Source organism: Aspergillus neoniger, assembly GCF_003184625.1.
Source record: "Aspergillus neoniger CBS 115656 unplaced genomic scaffold BO87scaffold_19, whole genome shotgun sequence".
NCBI lineage: Eukaryota > Fungi > Ascomycota > Eurotiomycetes > Eurotiales > Aspergillaceae > Aspergillus > Aspergillus neoniger.
The window spans coordinates 77,396-92,002 of NW_020291147.1; the positions used below are offsets into that span (position 1 = coordinate 77,396).

Below are 14,607 nucleotides of genomic sequence, written 5' to 3' on the forward strand. Positions count from 1 at the left end.
GAGATACAGGATGGATACCCCTCTTGAAAAATCCCAATGCACGGAATTTGCAAGTTGAGGGGCCGTGTCACCTGTCAGGTTTGACATACCATTACATACATACCCACTCATCCATACATATGCCATCACTATAACCCCACCACCCACTCTTGAACTTTCATTTTCCATATCAATTTCCTATACGTGTCCTGTCTATCACTCTACCTATCTTTACATCTCCTGCCCTTCCCTTTGATATTTCCTTACTGTCTGTCTGTCTCTGTCATCTGCTTCTGTTTTTCTTACTACACTGCACACTACCCGACCCCCCTCCTATATACTAGGGACCAAACCAACTACATACTTAATACCTTGTTGTTGACTCTGATACCCCTTTTATTCTTACTTTGTTTCTATCGTTATCGGTTTGTTTTCTTTGTTGTCTGTCTGTATGTCTGTCTTGTCTCATCTTGCGTTTTACTTCGTGGTCTATCTTTGACGTTGTTCATGTCTTGTCTGTGTTTCATCGAACTTGTCAGGTGGTAACCGCCACAGTTATTGTCGTGCGGGGATCCAATCCTGACTGTCTATGCATCTATCTATCTATCTGTCTACCGTGGTCTTGCCTATGTAGCTAGCTAGCTAGTTCCTCGTCTACTAGAGTCTCATCTGTAACCATAACTAGTTGACTGTATCGGATCATAATAGAAAATCTCGGCAACATATCTCCAACACGTCTCCACCAAAGCAACATGCCGATTGTGTTCCGTAAAACCACAAATCCACACTCTATGAAAAGCTAATCACGCGCATTGTGGTATCAACATATATCCCCCCAGGACTTTTGGTCAGTCCCATCAGCCCAGCTGCAGGACAACAGAGCTCAGAAATGCACCAGATTCCTGGTGACCGCCACGATCCAGTCGAGGGTAACTCATATATCAATATGGCATACGAAAAGAATTGAAAACGAATAACATAGAAGAATCGCAACGAAGAATGGTATCTGCAGCAAATCCATAAACGCTTGAAACAAGAGAAGGAATTTCTGAAAGTACAGAATAACTGTGATGAACAACCTTCCCTGCAATTGCTAACATGCATCTGGCGGATGCGAAAGGCAGTGCTCTAAATGCAAGACGTCACTTGTCTGCACTGATAAGTGTGGCATCAGAGACAGCAATAAGCCCCATGATAACCACATTCATCCTAGTGTCCCGAGGCTGGATTATGCTCTTGGGACAGTTGCAAAGCTTTTGCTGTTGGTGAGCGGGCAGGACTGCTGCGAGGATCGTGATAAGAGGCTGCTTCGCTTCGCTGTACCCGAACTGTATGGGGCGAGGTGGCATGTCCTGCAGAAGTATTGTTCTCTTCATAACGGTCCTCATTATCAGCTCGATCACGCTGATTTGATCTAGCATCATCCACAATCATGCGTTCTGAAGAGTGGGTCGGGCTAGTACCTCGACTGCGGTGCTCACGTTTCACATCTTCCGCCGGTGTCTGGTACGGAGCAGATGCATCACTCTCTCCCAAGATCGAGTGATGGTGATGCGTTGGCGGTGCTGCTTGCTCGGTCTGATATTCCTGGGCCGGAGACCCTGGCTGAGATGTCTGCGAAGAGCCAGGGAAGGATTCCGGGGGACGAGACGATGGCAATGGCGCTGGATGGTGTGCCCCATGGGCCTTCCTCTTCCGTCCGGGAGAGACATTGGAGTCCACATGCCGAGATCCTTGTACGGCACCCGGTGATTCCTGCCTACCTCTTCCCGATTGCGCATGTCCTGCCGTCTGACCCGGAGGGACCCAGTGGTGGAAGTATAGGGATGGAGGGGACTGGCGAGACGAAGAATCTGACTTGCCCCGCGGAGGCTGAGTTGACGGGATGGACGAACCTGGGGCATAGTGCACGTTGCTGAGATTAATGGGCGGTTGGAGCTGTGACTCCCCAGGGTTCATGCGAGGGAGAGCTGCAACAGCAAAGCGTGGATCAGCGGGGCCATTGGATACTGACGGACGACCCAGCGGTTGCGGGGTAGGAGAGGCTCCAACAGTATGCAATGGCTGAGATAGCAGAACTCCCGGAGGGGGCACAGTCTGAGGGTGCACCGGTGGAGCAACATATGCATTTGAGGGAATGGTACGGGAGTCTTGGCGGACATGTGTAGGCCTGCGCTGGGCATGGGGATGTGCATGAGACATGACAGGCATCTGCGGAGCAGGACCGCGAGGTGCAGAGGGTTGAGCTAGGTATTGTTGAGTAAGTTCGAGCATGGATGCCGGCAGACCGCCGGGACTGATGCCGGCGAAGATGAGCGGGATCATCTGAGGTGGGACACCGGCCTGCAAGGAATCACGAAGCATACTTTGCTCAACCCTCCGCTGTTCGAGTCGCAAGGTCTCTTGGCGCGTCTTCTCTTCTTCCTGCTTCCTCCGATCTTCCTCCGCTTTGGCCTGGAGCCATTGTCGCATGGAGTCATCCGAGGACTGCCATTGGCCCGGGGGCGGCGGGAGTGGCTGGTTCATCGCAGAGCCAGACACATTGGCAAAGCCCACATTGGGAGGCGGTAAGGTTAACGAGGCAGGAGGCGGCAATCCTGAGCGCGAGGGGTCCATGAAGCGGTCCGCAGAGGAGCTTGTTGAGGGTGCGGTGACCGCTGCTGGTAGGTCAGGCACGGGGGGCGGGGATGACCGTGGGGTTGGAACGGACTGGCGAACAATGGAGTACTCATGAGGACCTTTAACTCCGTTCTGGGAGGCAGGCTTCAGTGTAAGCAGCATGATTCTTCTGGGGTTTGCATCCGGCTCAATTGAGCTGGAATATGGGGTGGAGAGCGGTCAAGAAGCCCGATTTTCAGATGGACGTAGAGAGAGAGAGAAAACAACAGACAGCATAAACTAGATGCGGAGATAGATAGGCAGAAAGATAACGAGGGGATCACCGCTCCACACGACAAGATGATCGACAAGAATATACATGAAAGAAATTGGAAATCAATTAAGTCAGGAGGGACCAAGAGGGACGGGGAGGGCACGAAATGAAAGGATGCACAGAGGCATCTTCTTTCCTGGGAGGGTAGTGGAAGTAGTAGAAGGGAACAAGTAGTAGATGGAAGTAGACGGAGTACTAGTAGTTGGTTTCATGCACACGGGGAAGGGCAGCTGGAAACTAAACGGGAGAGGGAGTGTATCTAGCAGCCCACACAAGAGCAATTACTCGAGTGAACAGTAGACAGTAGTACGGACAATAGACAGAAGACAAGATGGCAAAGAAGATGAATCCCAAGAGAAAAGAAGAGAAAAGAAAGAGCGACAGAAAAGGGAAGGAACTGGAAAGCATCGTAATTGCCCAAACAGGGCAGCACCCAAAAGAGGAAAGACACACTTACCCAATTGGGACAGGTCCCCGCGATACACTAGTCTGGATCGGGAATTGACAGCCTGAGGATGCAAGGCCAGCCAGGGGGGAAAAAGAAGAGAAGAAGAGGAAAAAAGTATCTCAGAAGGGCAAGTAAAAGAGTAAAAAAAGCACTGACAGTTTTAAAAACCAAGCAAATAATATGGTATCTCCCCATTGATCCCTCCCCCTCCCCCCTTTGACTAGTTTATATATCTACCGCGATCTCATCCCTCCCCAAGTGGAGATTCACTTGCGTAGACAGGAATCGGGGGCGTTGGGTGATGACGACGAACGGGAGTGCGCGACTCGTCATGCTTTTAGGGATCCATTTCCCATTTCGATTTCGGGCCCTACTGTTTTGTTTCTAACTGGAAAAAATAATAAAATAACTAGTAGTAATCTCCCCCACGTAATGAATCTAGCCAGCTGCGATTGATTCATTGATTGATTTAATTTCATTCCCACAATCTACCATCTACCGGCCTACTTACCTATCTATGAATTTATTCTGCAACCATGTCTATCTACTAGATAGAAAGTAGTCGTCAACAGAAGGGGAAAAAGAGTGGACCTAGTGGATGGAAGCTTGCTTGCCCCAAAGACATGGAATGGATGGATATGGCATGGCACGGCCCTTTTGGGGCTGACTGTCAGTAAGTCTAGAACTAGACTAACTCACTAACTCACTAACTTACTTACCAACTAACTAGTTTCTAGTTCATACTAAACTAGAAGAAGAAGATTAGATATCATTTGCCCGCCCTCTTGCGTTTCATCTCCCGAGCCCCCATTAGGGAAACATTTCTGCTCATCATCATCTTCTTCGCTTGTGGGCTTGGCGGGGTCTTTATCTCTGACGCTCGTCACTTGCTACCTGCTATCTGCTACTCTGCTGTTTCTTCTATCCTTTTCTGTTCTCCGCTTTCTTGTGGATTCATGGTATTTGTTCTTTACTTAGATTCTTTCCCTTTCTTCATCGCTGGGGAACACGCTACGTAACACAAACAATGTATCGACGTACACCAGCCAGCCAGTACAGGTAGGAGGAAAATCTATCAGTTCCGGCTAAGTTCCAAACATGCTCACCAGATCAGGGAAGTAATAAATAAAAGCTATATATACTAGAAATGCAATCCCAGGGTATCCAGTTCCGCATCCCCCTGTTTCCTCATGCCCTTCAGCTGTCCCGGTCGAACCGACTCAGCACCTCCGGAGGTACCGTCGGTATATACTTGCGCGCGCGTTCTCGGTTCGTGCCGCCCCAGCCCGCCCCATAACTAATCAGCATATCTGTGCTCGTGGGTAGCGAGAAGGGGAGCGTGAGGGACGGGTCCAGGAATACGTTGTTACTGCGCTCATCCATCCACGCCGACGGGCCTGGGTGCGGAGACGCTACGCTCGAGCCAGGCGAGGCTACGGACGCTCGCGTGGATGGGGATCCGGCCGTCTCTGAAGCTGTTGAGGCCGGAGGGGTCTGTGGGCGTCCATCGGTAGATCCTGCCTCGGGTGCCGCGGTGTTTTGCTTGGGTGCCTGGAGCTTCGCTTGCTCTCGGAACAGCAGCCCCGGATCGCGCTGTAGCTCAATCAAGAACTTCATAGCCGGCTTGGTCAGTCCCTTCTCCCCGACCTCGGGCCGATACGACTTGACCGCATGCAAGAGTTGCGCCGGGGTGAGTTGCTGCAGCTGGAGCAGAGTCGTAACAAGTGACTCAAAATCATCCCCAAGCGACGAGAAACATTGAAGCCACTGTAAGAGTTGAATGACTGGCGCCAAATGCCGGCGCGCGGATTCCATCGTGCTCTCGCCCGTGCTACTCGTCGATCCATTCTCATAATGTTCGGGTTGGCGGTTATTGTTTCGCGCCCAATCCTCCAGGGTCGACACATTCATGCGAATCTGCATCGCCTTGGTTCGGGCCAGGTAGCGCTTGGTCGACATGATGCGGTTAAAAGTCTCAGCTCCAAGCCAGTACAAAAGCTGGGAGATAATCTGTGTAGTGATGACGGAGTGTACGTCGTAGAGATCCAGGACAAAGAGCGTAGAGGAGAGGAGAGAAGTGATATTGCGCGGAGACACTTGTGCGCGCCGTCTGGGGGATGGAGGTCGGAAGCGCTTCTCCGCCGGTTCGGGCGTTTTCTTGGATTTGGAGCGGAAGAGCTTCCACTCGTTTTGGAAGTGAACGTCCTCTAGTCCCGGGATGGTCTCATGGTCCAGCATGGCGGCGTCGAGCACTTTGTTCATGCGGCGCTCGGCGTCGCGGATGATGAGAATGAAGATTTCATTGATCAGCTCGGCCAAGTGTAGCTGGAATTCCACTGTAGATTCCACCAGCCCGCCATCCTTCTTCAAGTAATGTAGCAACAACGTCGCATTTGACATCCAGAAAGCCAGGATCGTCATGTCCCACTGATGGCGCTCAACGACATCGTTGATCTTCTCGGTCGCGGAAACGAGCAGCTTAGCAAGCAATTCGGGACTAGCATGGTAGTGCGCATATCGAGCACTGAGAAAGAGGAGGTTCGCGGGGACGGGTTTCTGCGAGGGAGAGCGTTGCGGTGTCATGTTGGTGATGATTATGTTGAGGATTCGTTCGAGCTCGCTCTCCTGGAAGACGAACATCTGGTCGTTCAGACACCGATCCCACACGAATTCTTGCTGTTCTTCTTCAAGCTCCTCTTCATCCAACGACTGTAATTGGCGAACAAATGACCCGGTTAGCTCACTGCTTTGGCACACTCTTTTCAACTCATCCACTCACGTCAAACTTTTCGTCGAGCCCCAGGCTCGATAGGTCCACCTCAAGGTTAATAGCGCTCTCCTCCATCATCATGCGCCGCTTCAATTCATTCTCAGCAATCTCCTCCTCGAAGCGACCGTGTCCAAACCCGGAATCATAGAAATCGTCTTCGATCGCACTCGGCCCAAAGTGGTAACCATTTTCATGCAGATACTCTGAAATCTCGCTACCAGGCTGTGCAAAGTCGAACGCCGTCCCGCCCGACGAGGACTTGATATCCGGAGACGCACCGTGGTCGAGAAGGATCTTCGCGATTGTCTTGTGTCTGTTTGTCATGGCCCACATCAAGGCACTCCACTGATTCCTGTCCTGCTGATCGATATGGGAGCCTGCATCGAGAAGCGCTGAGACAACATCTTGGTGTCCCTACGCCGAGTATTAGCTTCGCGCATACCCAAACAGACAAATGAGTTAAAAAGCGGCACGTACGAAGCAACTAGCATAGATCAACGGCACCGTCCCCTCTTCATCCGGCTTATTCACATCGACATATTCAGCTGCATGGCCTTGCACTAATCTCCGGACACGTTCCACGTCACCGTTACTAGCCGCCATATTCAAGCTGCGCTGTAAAATATCTTTCTTCTCTGCGTCCGATAGCTTCTCATCCGTTGCGATAGCTTCCTCGTCCGCACCCAGCGACTCAACTTCCCGGTGAGCAGCCTGCGCAGCAAGCATCTCCATCAACCGGGCATCACTGTCTTCCAGCCGGGCAGTGGTTGTGGATTCGTTATCGTCGTCGGTCGATGCGGCCAGTCCGCGCCCGTACTGGGCCTGTAGGTTATGTTCTTCGTCATGGGTGTGGTCGTCGAGGGCTAGACTGAAGCTCAGTGGTTTTGCGGCCACGGGTGTGGTGAGGAATTGGGATTGGCCTGCGGAGCGGAAACGGATCAGCCACCTGTTACACTTCTCGTTATATTCGATCTCACGGGGACTTCTGGGTTTGTCGGATCGTGTATTCCTCCGAGTGTCCAGAAAAAGCAAGTATAGTCGCTTGCACTAGGGTCCTCTTTCATGCGCGACAAGTAAGGAGAGGCAGTAACGCACCTTGCCAGGCATCATACATCTCCGTTTCGGGCTGGATGAGAGGGATAGAACGACGGTCGTCCAAGGACTTAGGGAGATCGTCCGGCAGTCCTGCAGCGTGTAAGGACTTGCGTGCCGCGCTGCGGTCGGCCAGATCGGGGTCGCTGCGGTCGAGGTCGTCCGACGCCCCGCGGGGGGATCCGGAGGCGTCCATGGCGGGTGGGAAGTGCGATAACGTCAGGAACCAACAAAGAAGGGAGGGGAGGGAGTCGGGCAAAGAAGCTCTGGCTCTCGCTCCATGGAGGAGGAAATAAGACGGGACACACACGGGAGGGTCAGCCTCCTTTGGAATAGTTTCTGTTTCCCAGGGTAAGTGGAATGGAAGGTGGGGAATAATTTGGGTGAGAGATGATGTTCAGGGAGAGAGAGGGAGGGAGGGAGAAAGCAAGGCGGAACGGCAGCCTGGGAGACAGAGAGGAGATTGGGAAGTTCCCGGCCGATGAAACTCGCCCGCTCCACTCGCTTCAGCTGCTGCGATTTCCTTCCATCCCGTTAGTCAGGTTACAGATTCTGCTTACTTCCAAGAGTTTCATCATTATTTCAAAAAAAAAGTATTCCTTCCCCTGCCACGGGGATAACGTCGCTTCCATATCAATGCTACCACCATCCTATCATCCCTAACCATGTGGATATCGCTTCATGAACCCAAAATGCAAAAGAATAAATCCCCAAATTTATACCACCAATCCCAAAAATCCACAAAAATAACCTCCTTCGCAGACAAATGCAATGCTATTGTACATGGTAACTTGGTATCAAAATGCCAACCCTGACTCGTGGGTGCAAAAGTAAACTTCGTCGAGGATATCTTGGTCGCTGGTAATCATAGACGGACGATATGCTTGGGGTATATTAGGTGCGCTGGTGACCTGAATGGATAACTCCTCAATGCAAGTCTTTCGTATGCTTTCTTTTTCTTTTTTAGTTTTTTCTCTTTTCCTCTTGTTTAGTATTCCTTCTTTGGTGTTCGGTTATTTCTTTGCTGTGCCTCTAGCGTGCTGAGACAAATGATTTACTCCAACTGCTTACTGCGCAGTTGGACTTGCTCCTCCGAAAGTGATGCAATCCAGAGACAACGCTCAATGATACCCGGCACAGGCTCGAATCGATACCTCGTGCTCGCATCAATCAGTCGAAGGAGGCTCTTAACTATCTTCGCGGTGGTGCGGTAGCGCTCAAAGTTGATCAGGGACTCTCCATCCTGTGTCGTGACTCGTGCTGGCTTCTGCGCATTATACGTCAAGTCGTGGACATACAGGCCTAAGGAAGCAGATTAGCTTTTTAATCACCATAGGTCAACGGTAAAGGGAACTTACCAACAAATGGAATGCAACCATCTTGCGCATTGGCCATTTCCATCTCGAGACGAAGCTCATGGAAATTGCGAATGGGCTGCGTTAGCGATTCCATGTCCTTGAGCAGACGCTTGTCAGAAACGGGCACCAGGTCCCAGGTAGCCTGAAGGCGAGAGCAGTCGGTCGAAGAGAGAGCAATGGCAATCTGGAGCATTGTGGCATAGTTGCACATTCTTCTGGCATGTGCTGCCGTGTGGATGAATTTGGCAATCGTTCGCGCTCGTTCGTGGATATCTTGCGTGAGGACAATTTCTGAGAGCACCCATCTAACCATCAAGTTGAATCGTCCCACAACAAGGTCAATGCCCCTGTGCTCGTCTTCCATGAGGAATTGCACCCAACTCAACACGGTGGGTGACCCACTGCTCCATCGCATGTCCACCAGATCCCTCCAGTCAACTTCACTCAAGGCAGCCATCTCCACCAATGTCAGTTGCTGGGCAAGGACATGCGATTCGCACGATAGAACAAATGGCACATGCTCAGGGCCCGCTGCCTTCAATGGTTCCGGGAGTCGGCGACCCTTTTCTGACTGGGAAAGAACATCTCCTGAAACCTGCTGCGTGTTGAGGGGTCGAGTATTCGCTTGCTGTGCCATTTTGTTTCTGGGAGAAGGATCTGGTGTTAATGGTTGGGCCTGGAACAGCACCGGGTTCAACGGCGTAGTCCAAGAACCCACGGATCGGGTATTTTGGACCGTCATCGGAGGGGAGGGTGGATGAGCGAGCGGATGAGGCGGAATACCGAGAGATGAATCGGTCATGCTTTGTGTATCTATGGAGAAACGTTGCTCTGCAGCCTCTTGCGAATCAATCATATCAATTGAAACCCCAGATGACAACCCAGAAAGACGCCCTGTATGCTTTCTCGACCCAGAGGAAATGCCCGGGAGCGTTGAACCTCGCGGGATGCGCTTCATACTCTCGGTCTCCTTCACAATGTCAATAGAGGGGTGAGAGGACTCCACATCCGATGTCTCACGGCTGGAGAAACTGGGTTGAAAGCGGGAAGGCCCGGCCATATGAGACGTCGGGCGGCTAACGACGGGCTTCTTCATTGACTCATCACTCAATCCCCGTTCTAGGAGAGGTATAGAGCTGTAGGAGTCTTCGGACTCCGCGATCGAGTCAGAATATGGTCGTTGAGGAACAATGCGTCCCTGAACTTGCGAGTATGTCAGACCATCACCAAGGAAGGTTTGGCGTCTCCTAGCCACCGGATTCGAGTTCGCAAAGCTGTGGGGTCCTGCGCTACCACGGCTCTGACGGGGCCAATCCTCCCCAGTGACCTCATCTGGATTGTAGTGCTGTAGGTACTGATCTGACCCAGCAGCAGAAGCCTCAGCATCCCCAGCAGACGTCCCATGCCATTTCCCTTCGAGCTTCAATAGTGTTGACTCGACACCGCCATCATCGTCATCTGGGATCTGTGCGAACTGTGCAATAGCATCCTCAAAGGAACGCCGCAGGTTCTGTGACGAGTGAGTTGTCAATAACGAAAACCGAGGGTTCGGAGGGATGAGACTCGTCTGGGGTCGCGAATACGGCTCATCAACCCGAGTAACAGCCGTGTCAGCACCAGAACTACGATATGTGATATCAGAGACAAAGGACCCTGAATCGGGTCTGGATTGGAAGCCGCCGCCGTTTCGCATTTGACGCAAGTCTCCACCAGGACGCCTACGTAGTGTCGGTCCAGAGGGTTTATCCAAGGGTTGCTGCAAGCTTCCAGGGGGTAGAGGGGGGATGGATTCACTTCCCATGGTGAGACGGTGCTTCGAGATTCCACTTTGGAAGGACGCGTACTTCCGTAAACGCAACGAAGACGATGTTCTTTTCCACGAAGTCGAAGCCCGCTCAACGGAGTATGACCTGCGCGAGGCTTCCGAAAATCTAGAGGGGCGCAGGAACTTAGACGCTCGGCTTGAGGGGCCAGGGTTGGGTTCGTCGTAGAAGATAGGCAAAGAATATTCATCGGTCGCTAAAGTCGATCGTTGGTGTGGAGCGTACGGGGATGGAGCTCTGACTGTTGCAGGCGATGGCTCCGCCTCCAAGAATCCAGGAGGCTGTTGGAGTCCTGCATTCGCTTCTCCAATAGCGCCAGACATAACAGGTAGACCCAGGCCTGTTCCATCTACGATGACGATGGATTCACTACCCGCAGTAACCTGACTTGTCGCTCTCGGCATTCCAGGCGCCGAAAAATGAAGTTCTGCCTGGTTCTGTGAATCGGCAGACTGGGAGCCTCCTGTAGTATCGGTTTGTTCAGAGATCGCAGCACGATACTGCTTCAAAACCTCGTCGCAGAGGGTATCGATTCTCGTGGGCCTTTTGACCCCAGTCGCCGTCTTTCTACCTCTATAGGCATCAGATCCGAATGCGACATTAGTTGGGAGAGCCGATGTCCTCCCCGGAAGAGATGCATTTGCCGGTCTATTCATCGCCCTTGAAAGGCTACCAGAAGCGCCATGTCGACTATTCAAAGCCCGGCGAATTGAGCCAATGATTGTCTTGACGCCAGAGGTTGAAGCGGCCGGTTTGTGAATGCCGTGAGAGGTGCTTCGGCGGTCTGGGGCAAGGTCCTTAGCTGACGATGGAAGAGGCGGGGATGGAGGCGCCATCATGATGGTGTACGACTCCGCCGGAGGATAGAGCTCTCCTCGTATTAGACTACTGAGATCAAGCGCCTCCAGACTGGCGGCCACACCCTGTTGCTCGGGGTTGACCAGAGAGAAGGGTGCCCTGTCATCTCGAACAGAGTCAGAGAAGCTGCCGCTACGCTTGTGAGAATGTCCAAGGTAGGGATAGCGGCGCGAAGTAAGAGGAGAAGGCGGATAAGCTTCCCGTGAGGAAGTTGGCTTCAGTGGCATAAGAGGTACGGGATGGGGTGCCTTGTGGGCCAAGGACAAGGACAGACGCTTCGGAGACTTGGGGGGCAAGGAACAGGAGATTGCCTGAAAGCTCCGGTCACTTCCGGCTGAAATTGGCACACTCTTCACTGTGTTTGACGAATTGTTTCGGCTGTGATGATTCGGACGATATTGGGTGCCCGCAGGGCTAGCTTCCAGCCCGCTTTTGGTACGCACCAGGGCCAGAAGGTCACCGCCACCCGCCATCTCCAAAGGGTCAGCTTCGCGGTCACCCGGAAGGATGGCAACGTCAGGGCTTTGGAACACGTCGTGGTCACTCGGCAAGTCCCAATAGAGAGAAGACTTCCCATACCAGCAGCGTTTGAGATCTATGAGGATCTTGAGATCACTCATGCCACCGCCCTGTCGAGACTTGACATCATCGTACATGCTATTGATCGTCTCACAGAAATGACCGCGGAGATCATACTCGGGCACAAAATCATCCACAAAATAATTGAGAATCCAATGCCGCAATGCCGCAAACGTCCGGATACGGATGATCCTGCCGTCATCCTGCAGGCGGTTAATCGCCCACCGCAATCGAGCGAGAAGCAGTGCGAGAAGGGTGCTAGTCGAGATATAAGAGCGAAATGTCAGGAAGAAATCGGATACAAGCTCATAGTCCATGAAGGATGCGGACGATATTTGGGCGACGATACGTGCCGGCGTAGCAGCGCTGATGTCTTTGGTTCCTGAAGCATAGCGGACCACCGACTCTTTGTCCATTTCCGACACCAGCGTCTCAAATATGGCCGGTTCAATCGGCTCCTTCAACTCATAGAAAACAGGGTTCTCACTGACTGCGGAACTCCGGGGCAACTCAATGGCACCTGCGCCCGAAAAGACCGAGCTGACGAAGGAGGGTCGTTCGGGGTTCCTTGGATAGGTGTCGGAGGCTAGAGTACCAATCCAGTATTTTCGCGGGAGTCGTGACGTGCGCATGATATCCGACAATGATGTTCTTGAATAAATGGAGCTGTGCAGGGCCGTCTCATTGTCAAGGCTGGATTGAGGCAAGTCCAACCTATAACGGGGGATAGAATCCTCCAGGGCACGCTGGGATGGTTCATTGGCAGTTTTTGGCCGATTATCTGCTCGGTCAATGTAGTGACGAAGCTCCCCTGCGCGACCCGCACGCGACTCTGACCGCTGTTCCGAGATAGTAGAAAATGAGTGTGCTTTACGGGGTCGATGGTGAGGTAGGCCGTGATATTGGGAACGCGCCGATTCTGTGTGGACGGAGTCGCCATCTTCGCAGCTCTCCTCAGGGATCAAATCTGGGCGCAACTCAGAGAGCTGCGAGTTCGACCATCTAGACGGCTCATCGCTCTCGGGGCCGCCGCGTCCGTGCGGAAAGGGTTCTTGTCTGGATTGGCTGGGGGAAGGAATGGAAGGCGTCGGGAAGGGTTCTTTAGTCGGCGGATTGCGAATCGGTCTGGAGGAGTGTGACAAGGGTGTTAGCATTGTGATCATGACATCCGAGGTCGCCAAATATAGCACAACGCGACGGCCATACCTTAGAAAGATCTTTCCATTCTGGCCGACATTCCCCACGGTGAAGTGGTTCGGTTCTCTAGCTCCCACAGCGGCGTCACGAGGCGCTTGAGAGGTATCAGGCCGCTTGAAGGACCGCTTCCGCAATAACTCGTGGCTGTCCTTGACCCGCAGAAGGGAAGTAGCCAGCCGTTCCCGGGTTGTTCTCGAGCCAATGGTTGGGGATTTCTTGGTGTTTCTCCCGTGGGCAACCGTGTGGGCGCGTCGTAGATCGGTTGTCGCATATTGGGTATCCGCACTTGCTAGTACCTTCGCCTCGGTTCCTGGGTCGACGCTTGTTGAGAGAGTATCTATCTGCGGTTGACCTGGCTCACTTGGGAAACGGTCGACAGATGCTGAGCTCAACGCCATCATGAGCGCGGGCATGGATATGCAACTATACGATCAGCAGGAAGCGCCCTCTCGCGGCGGGAGCTCTTCCCCGAAGAGGCTCTATTCCCGGGGAGCCGGAGTGAGGCTTCGTGTTCACCAGCGTCGGCGAACTAAAAGGGAAGATGAGACAGGGACAGCCCACGTTGGGATCGCAATAGGTGCTTGCGACACGACATGACCAGAGCCTGCACGAACGGGTGGTTCTTTATTGAGGGTGACGGCAATAAGCGTCGGACATTGAGAGAAGAAATGAAAGCGGTAGCACGAGACGAATTGACGATCGAGAGCAGGACGCTCGGGGCAAAGGACAGGAGATTACGGAGGGATAATAATAGAAAAGGTGGCCGGGGCGAGAAGATCAGGATTAGGAGAATAAATACCGAAAATATAGGGAGGGGATGGGTGTAAAAGAATAGACCGAAAGCACGGGCGATGGATAACAACAATAGGTGAGGAGAAACCGGTAGAGTATTTGGAGCTGCTGCTGCTGATGATGGTGCTGATGCTCGCTGATGCTTGCTGGGGATTGTTGATGATGCCGATGATGATAATAATAGGTAATGGGCAGGAACAAAAAAAACAGTAAGTAGTAATAGAAGTAGTAGTAGTAGTAATGAAAATAATAAGAATAATCAGAAAGAAGCGCAACGAGTTTGGAGGAAGTGGAGAGCGCGGTGGAGAGCGCGAAGAGGGAAAGACGCGCAGAGAAAGCAGAAGGGTTTAGATTTTAGTGTTAGTTTTGGGATTAGCTCCAGTCCGGGCCTGGCTTTGAATCGCTCCAAAAGGGAAAAGGGAAACTAGTACTAGCAGCCCGTCACTTGCTTTAGTCCCGGTCGCGTTCCAACAGAGCGGAACCTCTCTTCCTTTATTTTTTTCTTGCCGCACACCCAGAGTTAAAAAGGATAGAAGGGAGAGTTTGATAGAAAAATAAAGGAGGAAGAACAGAGAAAATGAGCTAGACTAAGAGAAGGGAGAAGAACAAGTATACGTAGTCGGGAAAGGAGACTGGAGAAAAGCGAACCATGGTTCCCAACAGTCAAAGTGGATGGATTCCATTCCATGGCATGATTGGGGGGAGAGAGAAAAGGCCGGTAGGGAGGGGATTCGACCCGTGTCTACTTGAACTCTTCTTCTACGGAGGTCTAAGCTGTC

The 14,607-nt window shown here is 52.2% G+C and overlaps 3 protein-coding genes across 3 annotated transcripts; all 3 read right to left on the reverse strand.

The window, feature by feature from the left end:
• Positions 1 to 1,188: 1,188 nt before the first annotated feature.
• BO87DRAFT_310226 (uncharacterized protein) lies at positions 1,189 to 2,760 on the reverse strand (the record flags this gene model as incomplete). Its single annotated transcript, XM_025619499.1, has 1 exon — positions 1,189 to 2,760. One exon carries the CDS (start codon positions 2,758 to 2,760, stop codon positions 1,189 to 1,191), a length of 1,572 nt encoding a protein of 523 aa, XP_025478914.1.
• Positions 2,761 to 4,310: 1,550 nt separating this feature from the next.
• BO87DRAFT_377144 (DIL and Ankyrin domain protein) lies at positions 4,311 to 7,628 on the reverse strand. Its single transcript, XM_025623477.1, has 4 exons — positions 7,225 to 7,628; positions 6,607 to 7,049; positions 6,139 to 6,543; positions 4,311 to 6,068 (listed from the first exon to the last, which is right to left on the reverse strand). Exons 1-4 carry the CDS (start codon positions 7,415 to 7,417, stop codon positions 4,557 to 4,559), a joined length of 2,553 nt encoding a protein of 850 aa, XP_025478915.1. The 5' UTR covers positions 7,418 to 7,628; the 3' UTR covers positions 4,311 to 4,556.
• Positions 7,629 to 8,090: 462 nt separating this feature from the next.
• On the reverse strand, positions 8,091 to 13,539 carry BO87DRAFT_68601 (mitotic regulator LTE1). The gene is made up of 3 exons (XM_025629477.1): positions 13,046 to 13,539; positions 8,580 to 12,964; positions 8,091 to 8,523 (listed from the first exon to the last, which is right to left on the reverse strand). Exons 1-3 carry the CDS (start codon positions 13,447 to 13,449, stop codon positions 8,276 to 8,278), a joined length of 5,037 nt encoding a protein of 1,678 aa, XP_025478916.1. The 5' UTR covers positions 13,450 to 13,539; the 3' UTR covers positions 8,091 to 8,275.
• Positions 13,540 to 14,607: the final 1,068 nt, after the last annotated feature.

Coding starts and splice junctions, on each gene's coding strand:
- BO87DRAFT_377144 (XM_025623477.1), bottom strand. CDS start 7,417: ATGGACGCCTCCGGATCCCCCCGCGGGGCGTCGGACGACCTCGACCGC. Junction 6,544..6,606: donor TGATCTATGCTAGTTGCTTC/GTACGTGCCGCT, acceptor TACTCGGCGTAG/GGACACCAAGATGTTGTCTC. Junction 6,069..6,138: donor GGCTCGACGAAAAGTTTGAC/GTGAGTGGATGA, acceptor CGCCAATTACAG/TCGTTGGATGAAGAGGAGCT.
- BO87DRAFT_68601 (XM_025629477.1), bottom strand. CDS start 13,449: ATGCCCGCGCTCATGATGGCGTTGAGCTCAGCATCTGTCGACCGTTTC. Junction 12,965..13,045: donor AATGGAAAGATCTTTCTAAG/GTATGGCCGTCG, acceptor ACACTCCTCCAG/ACCGATTCGCAATCCGCCGA. Junction 8,524..8,579: donor TGGTTGCATTCCATTTGTTG/GTAAGTTCCCTT, acceptor CTGCTTCCTTAG/GCCTGTATGTCCACGACTTG.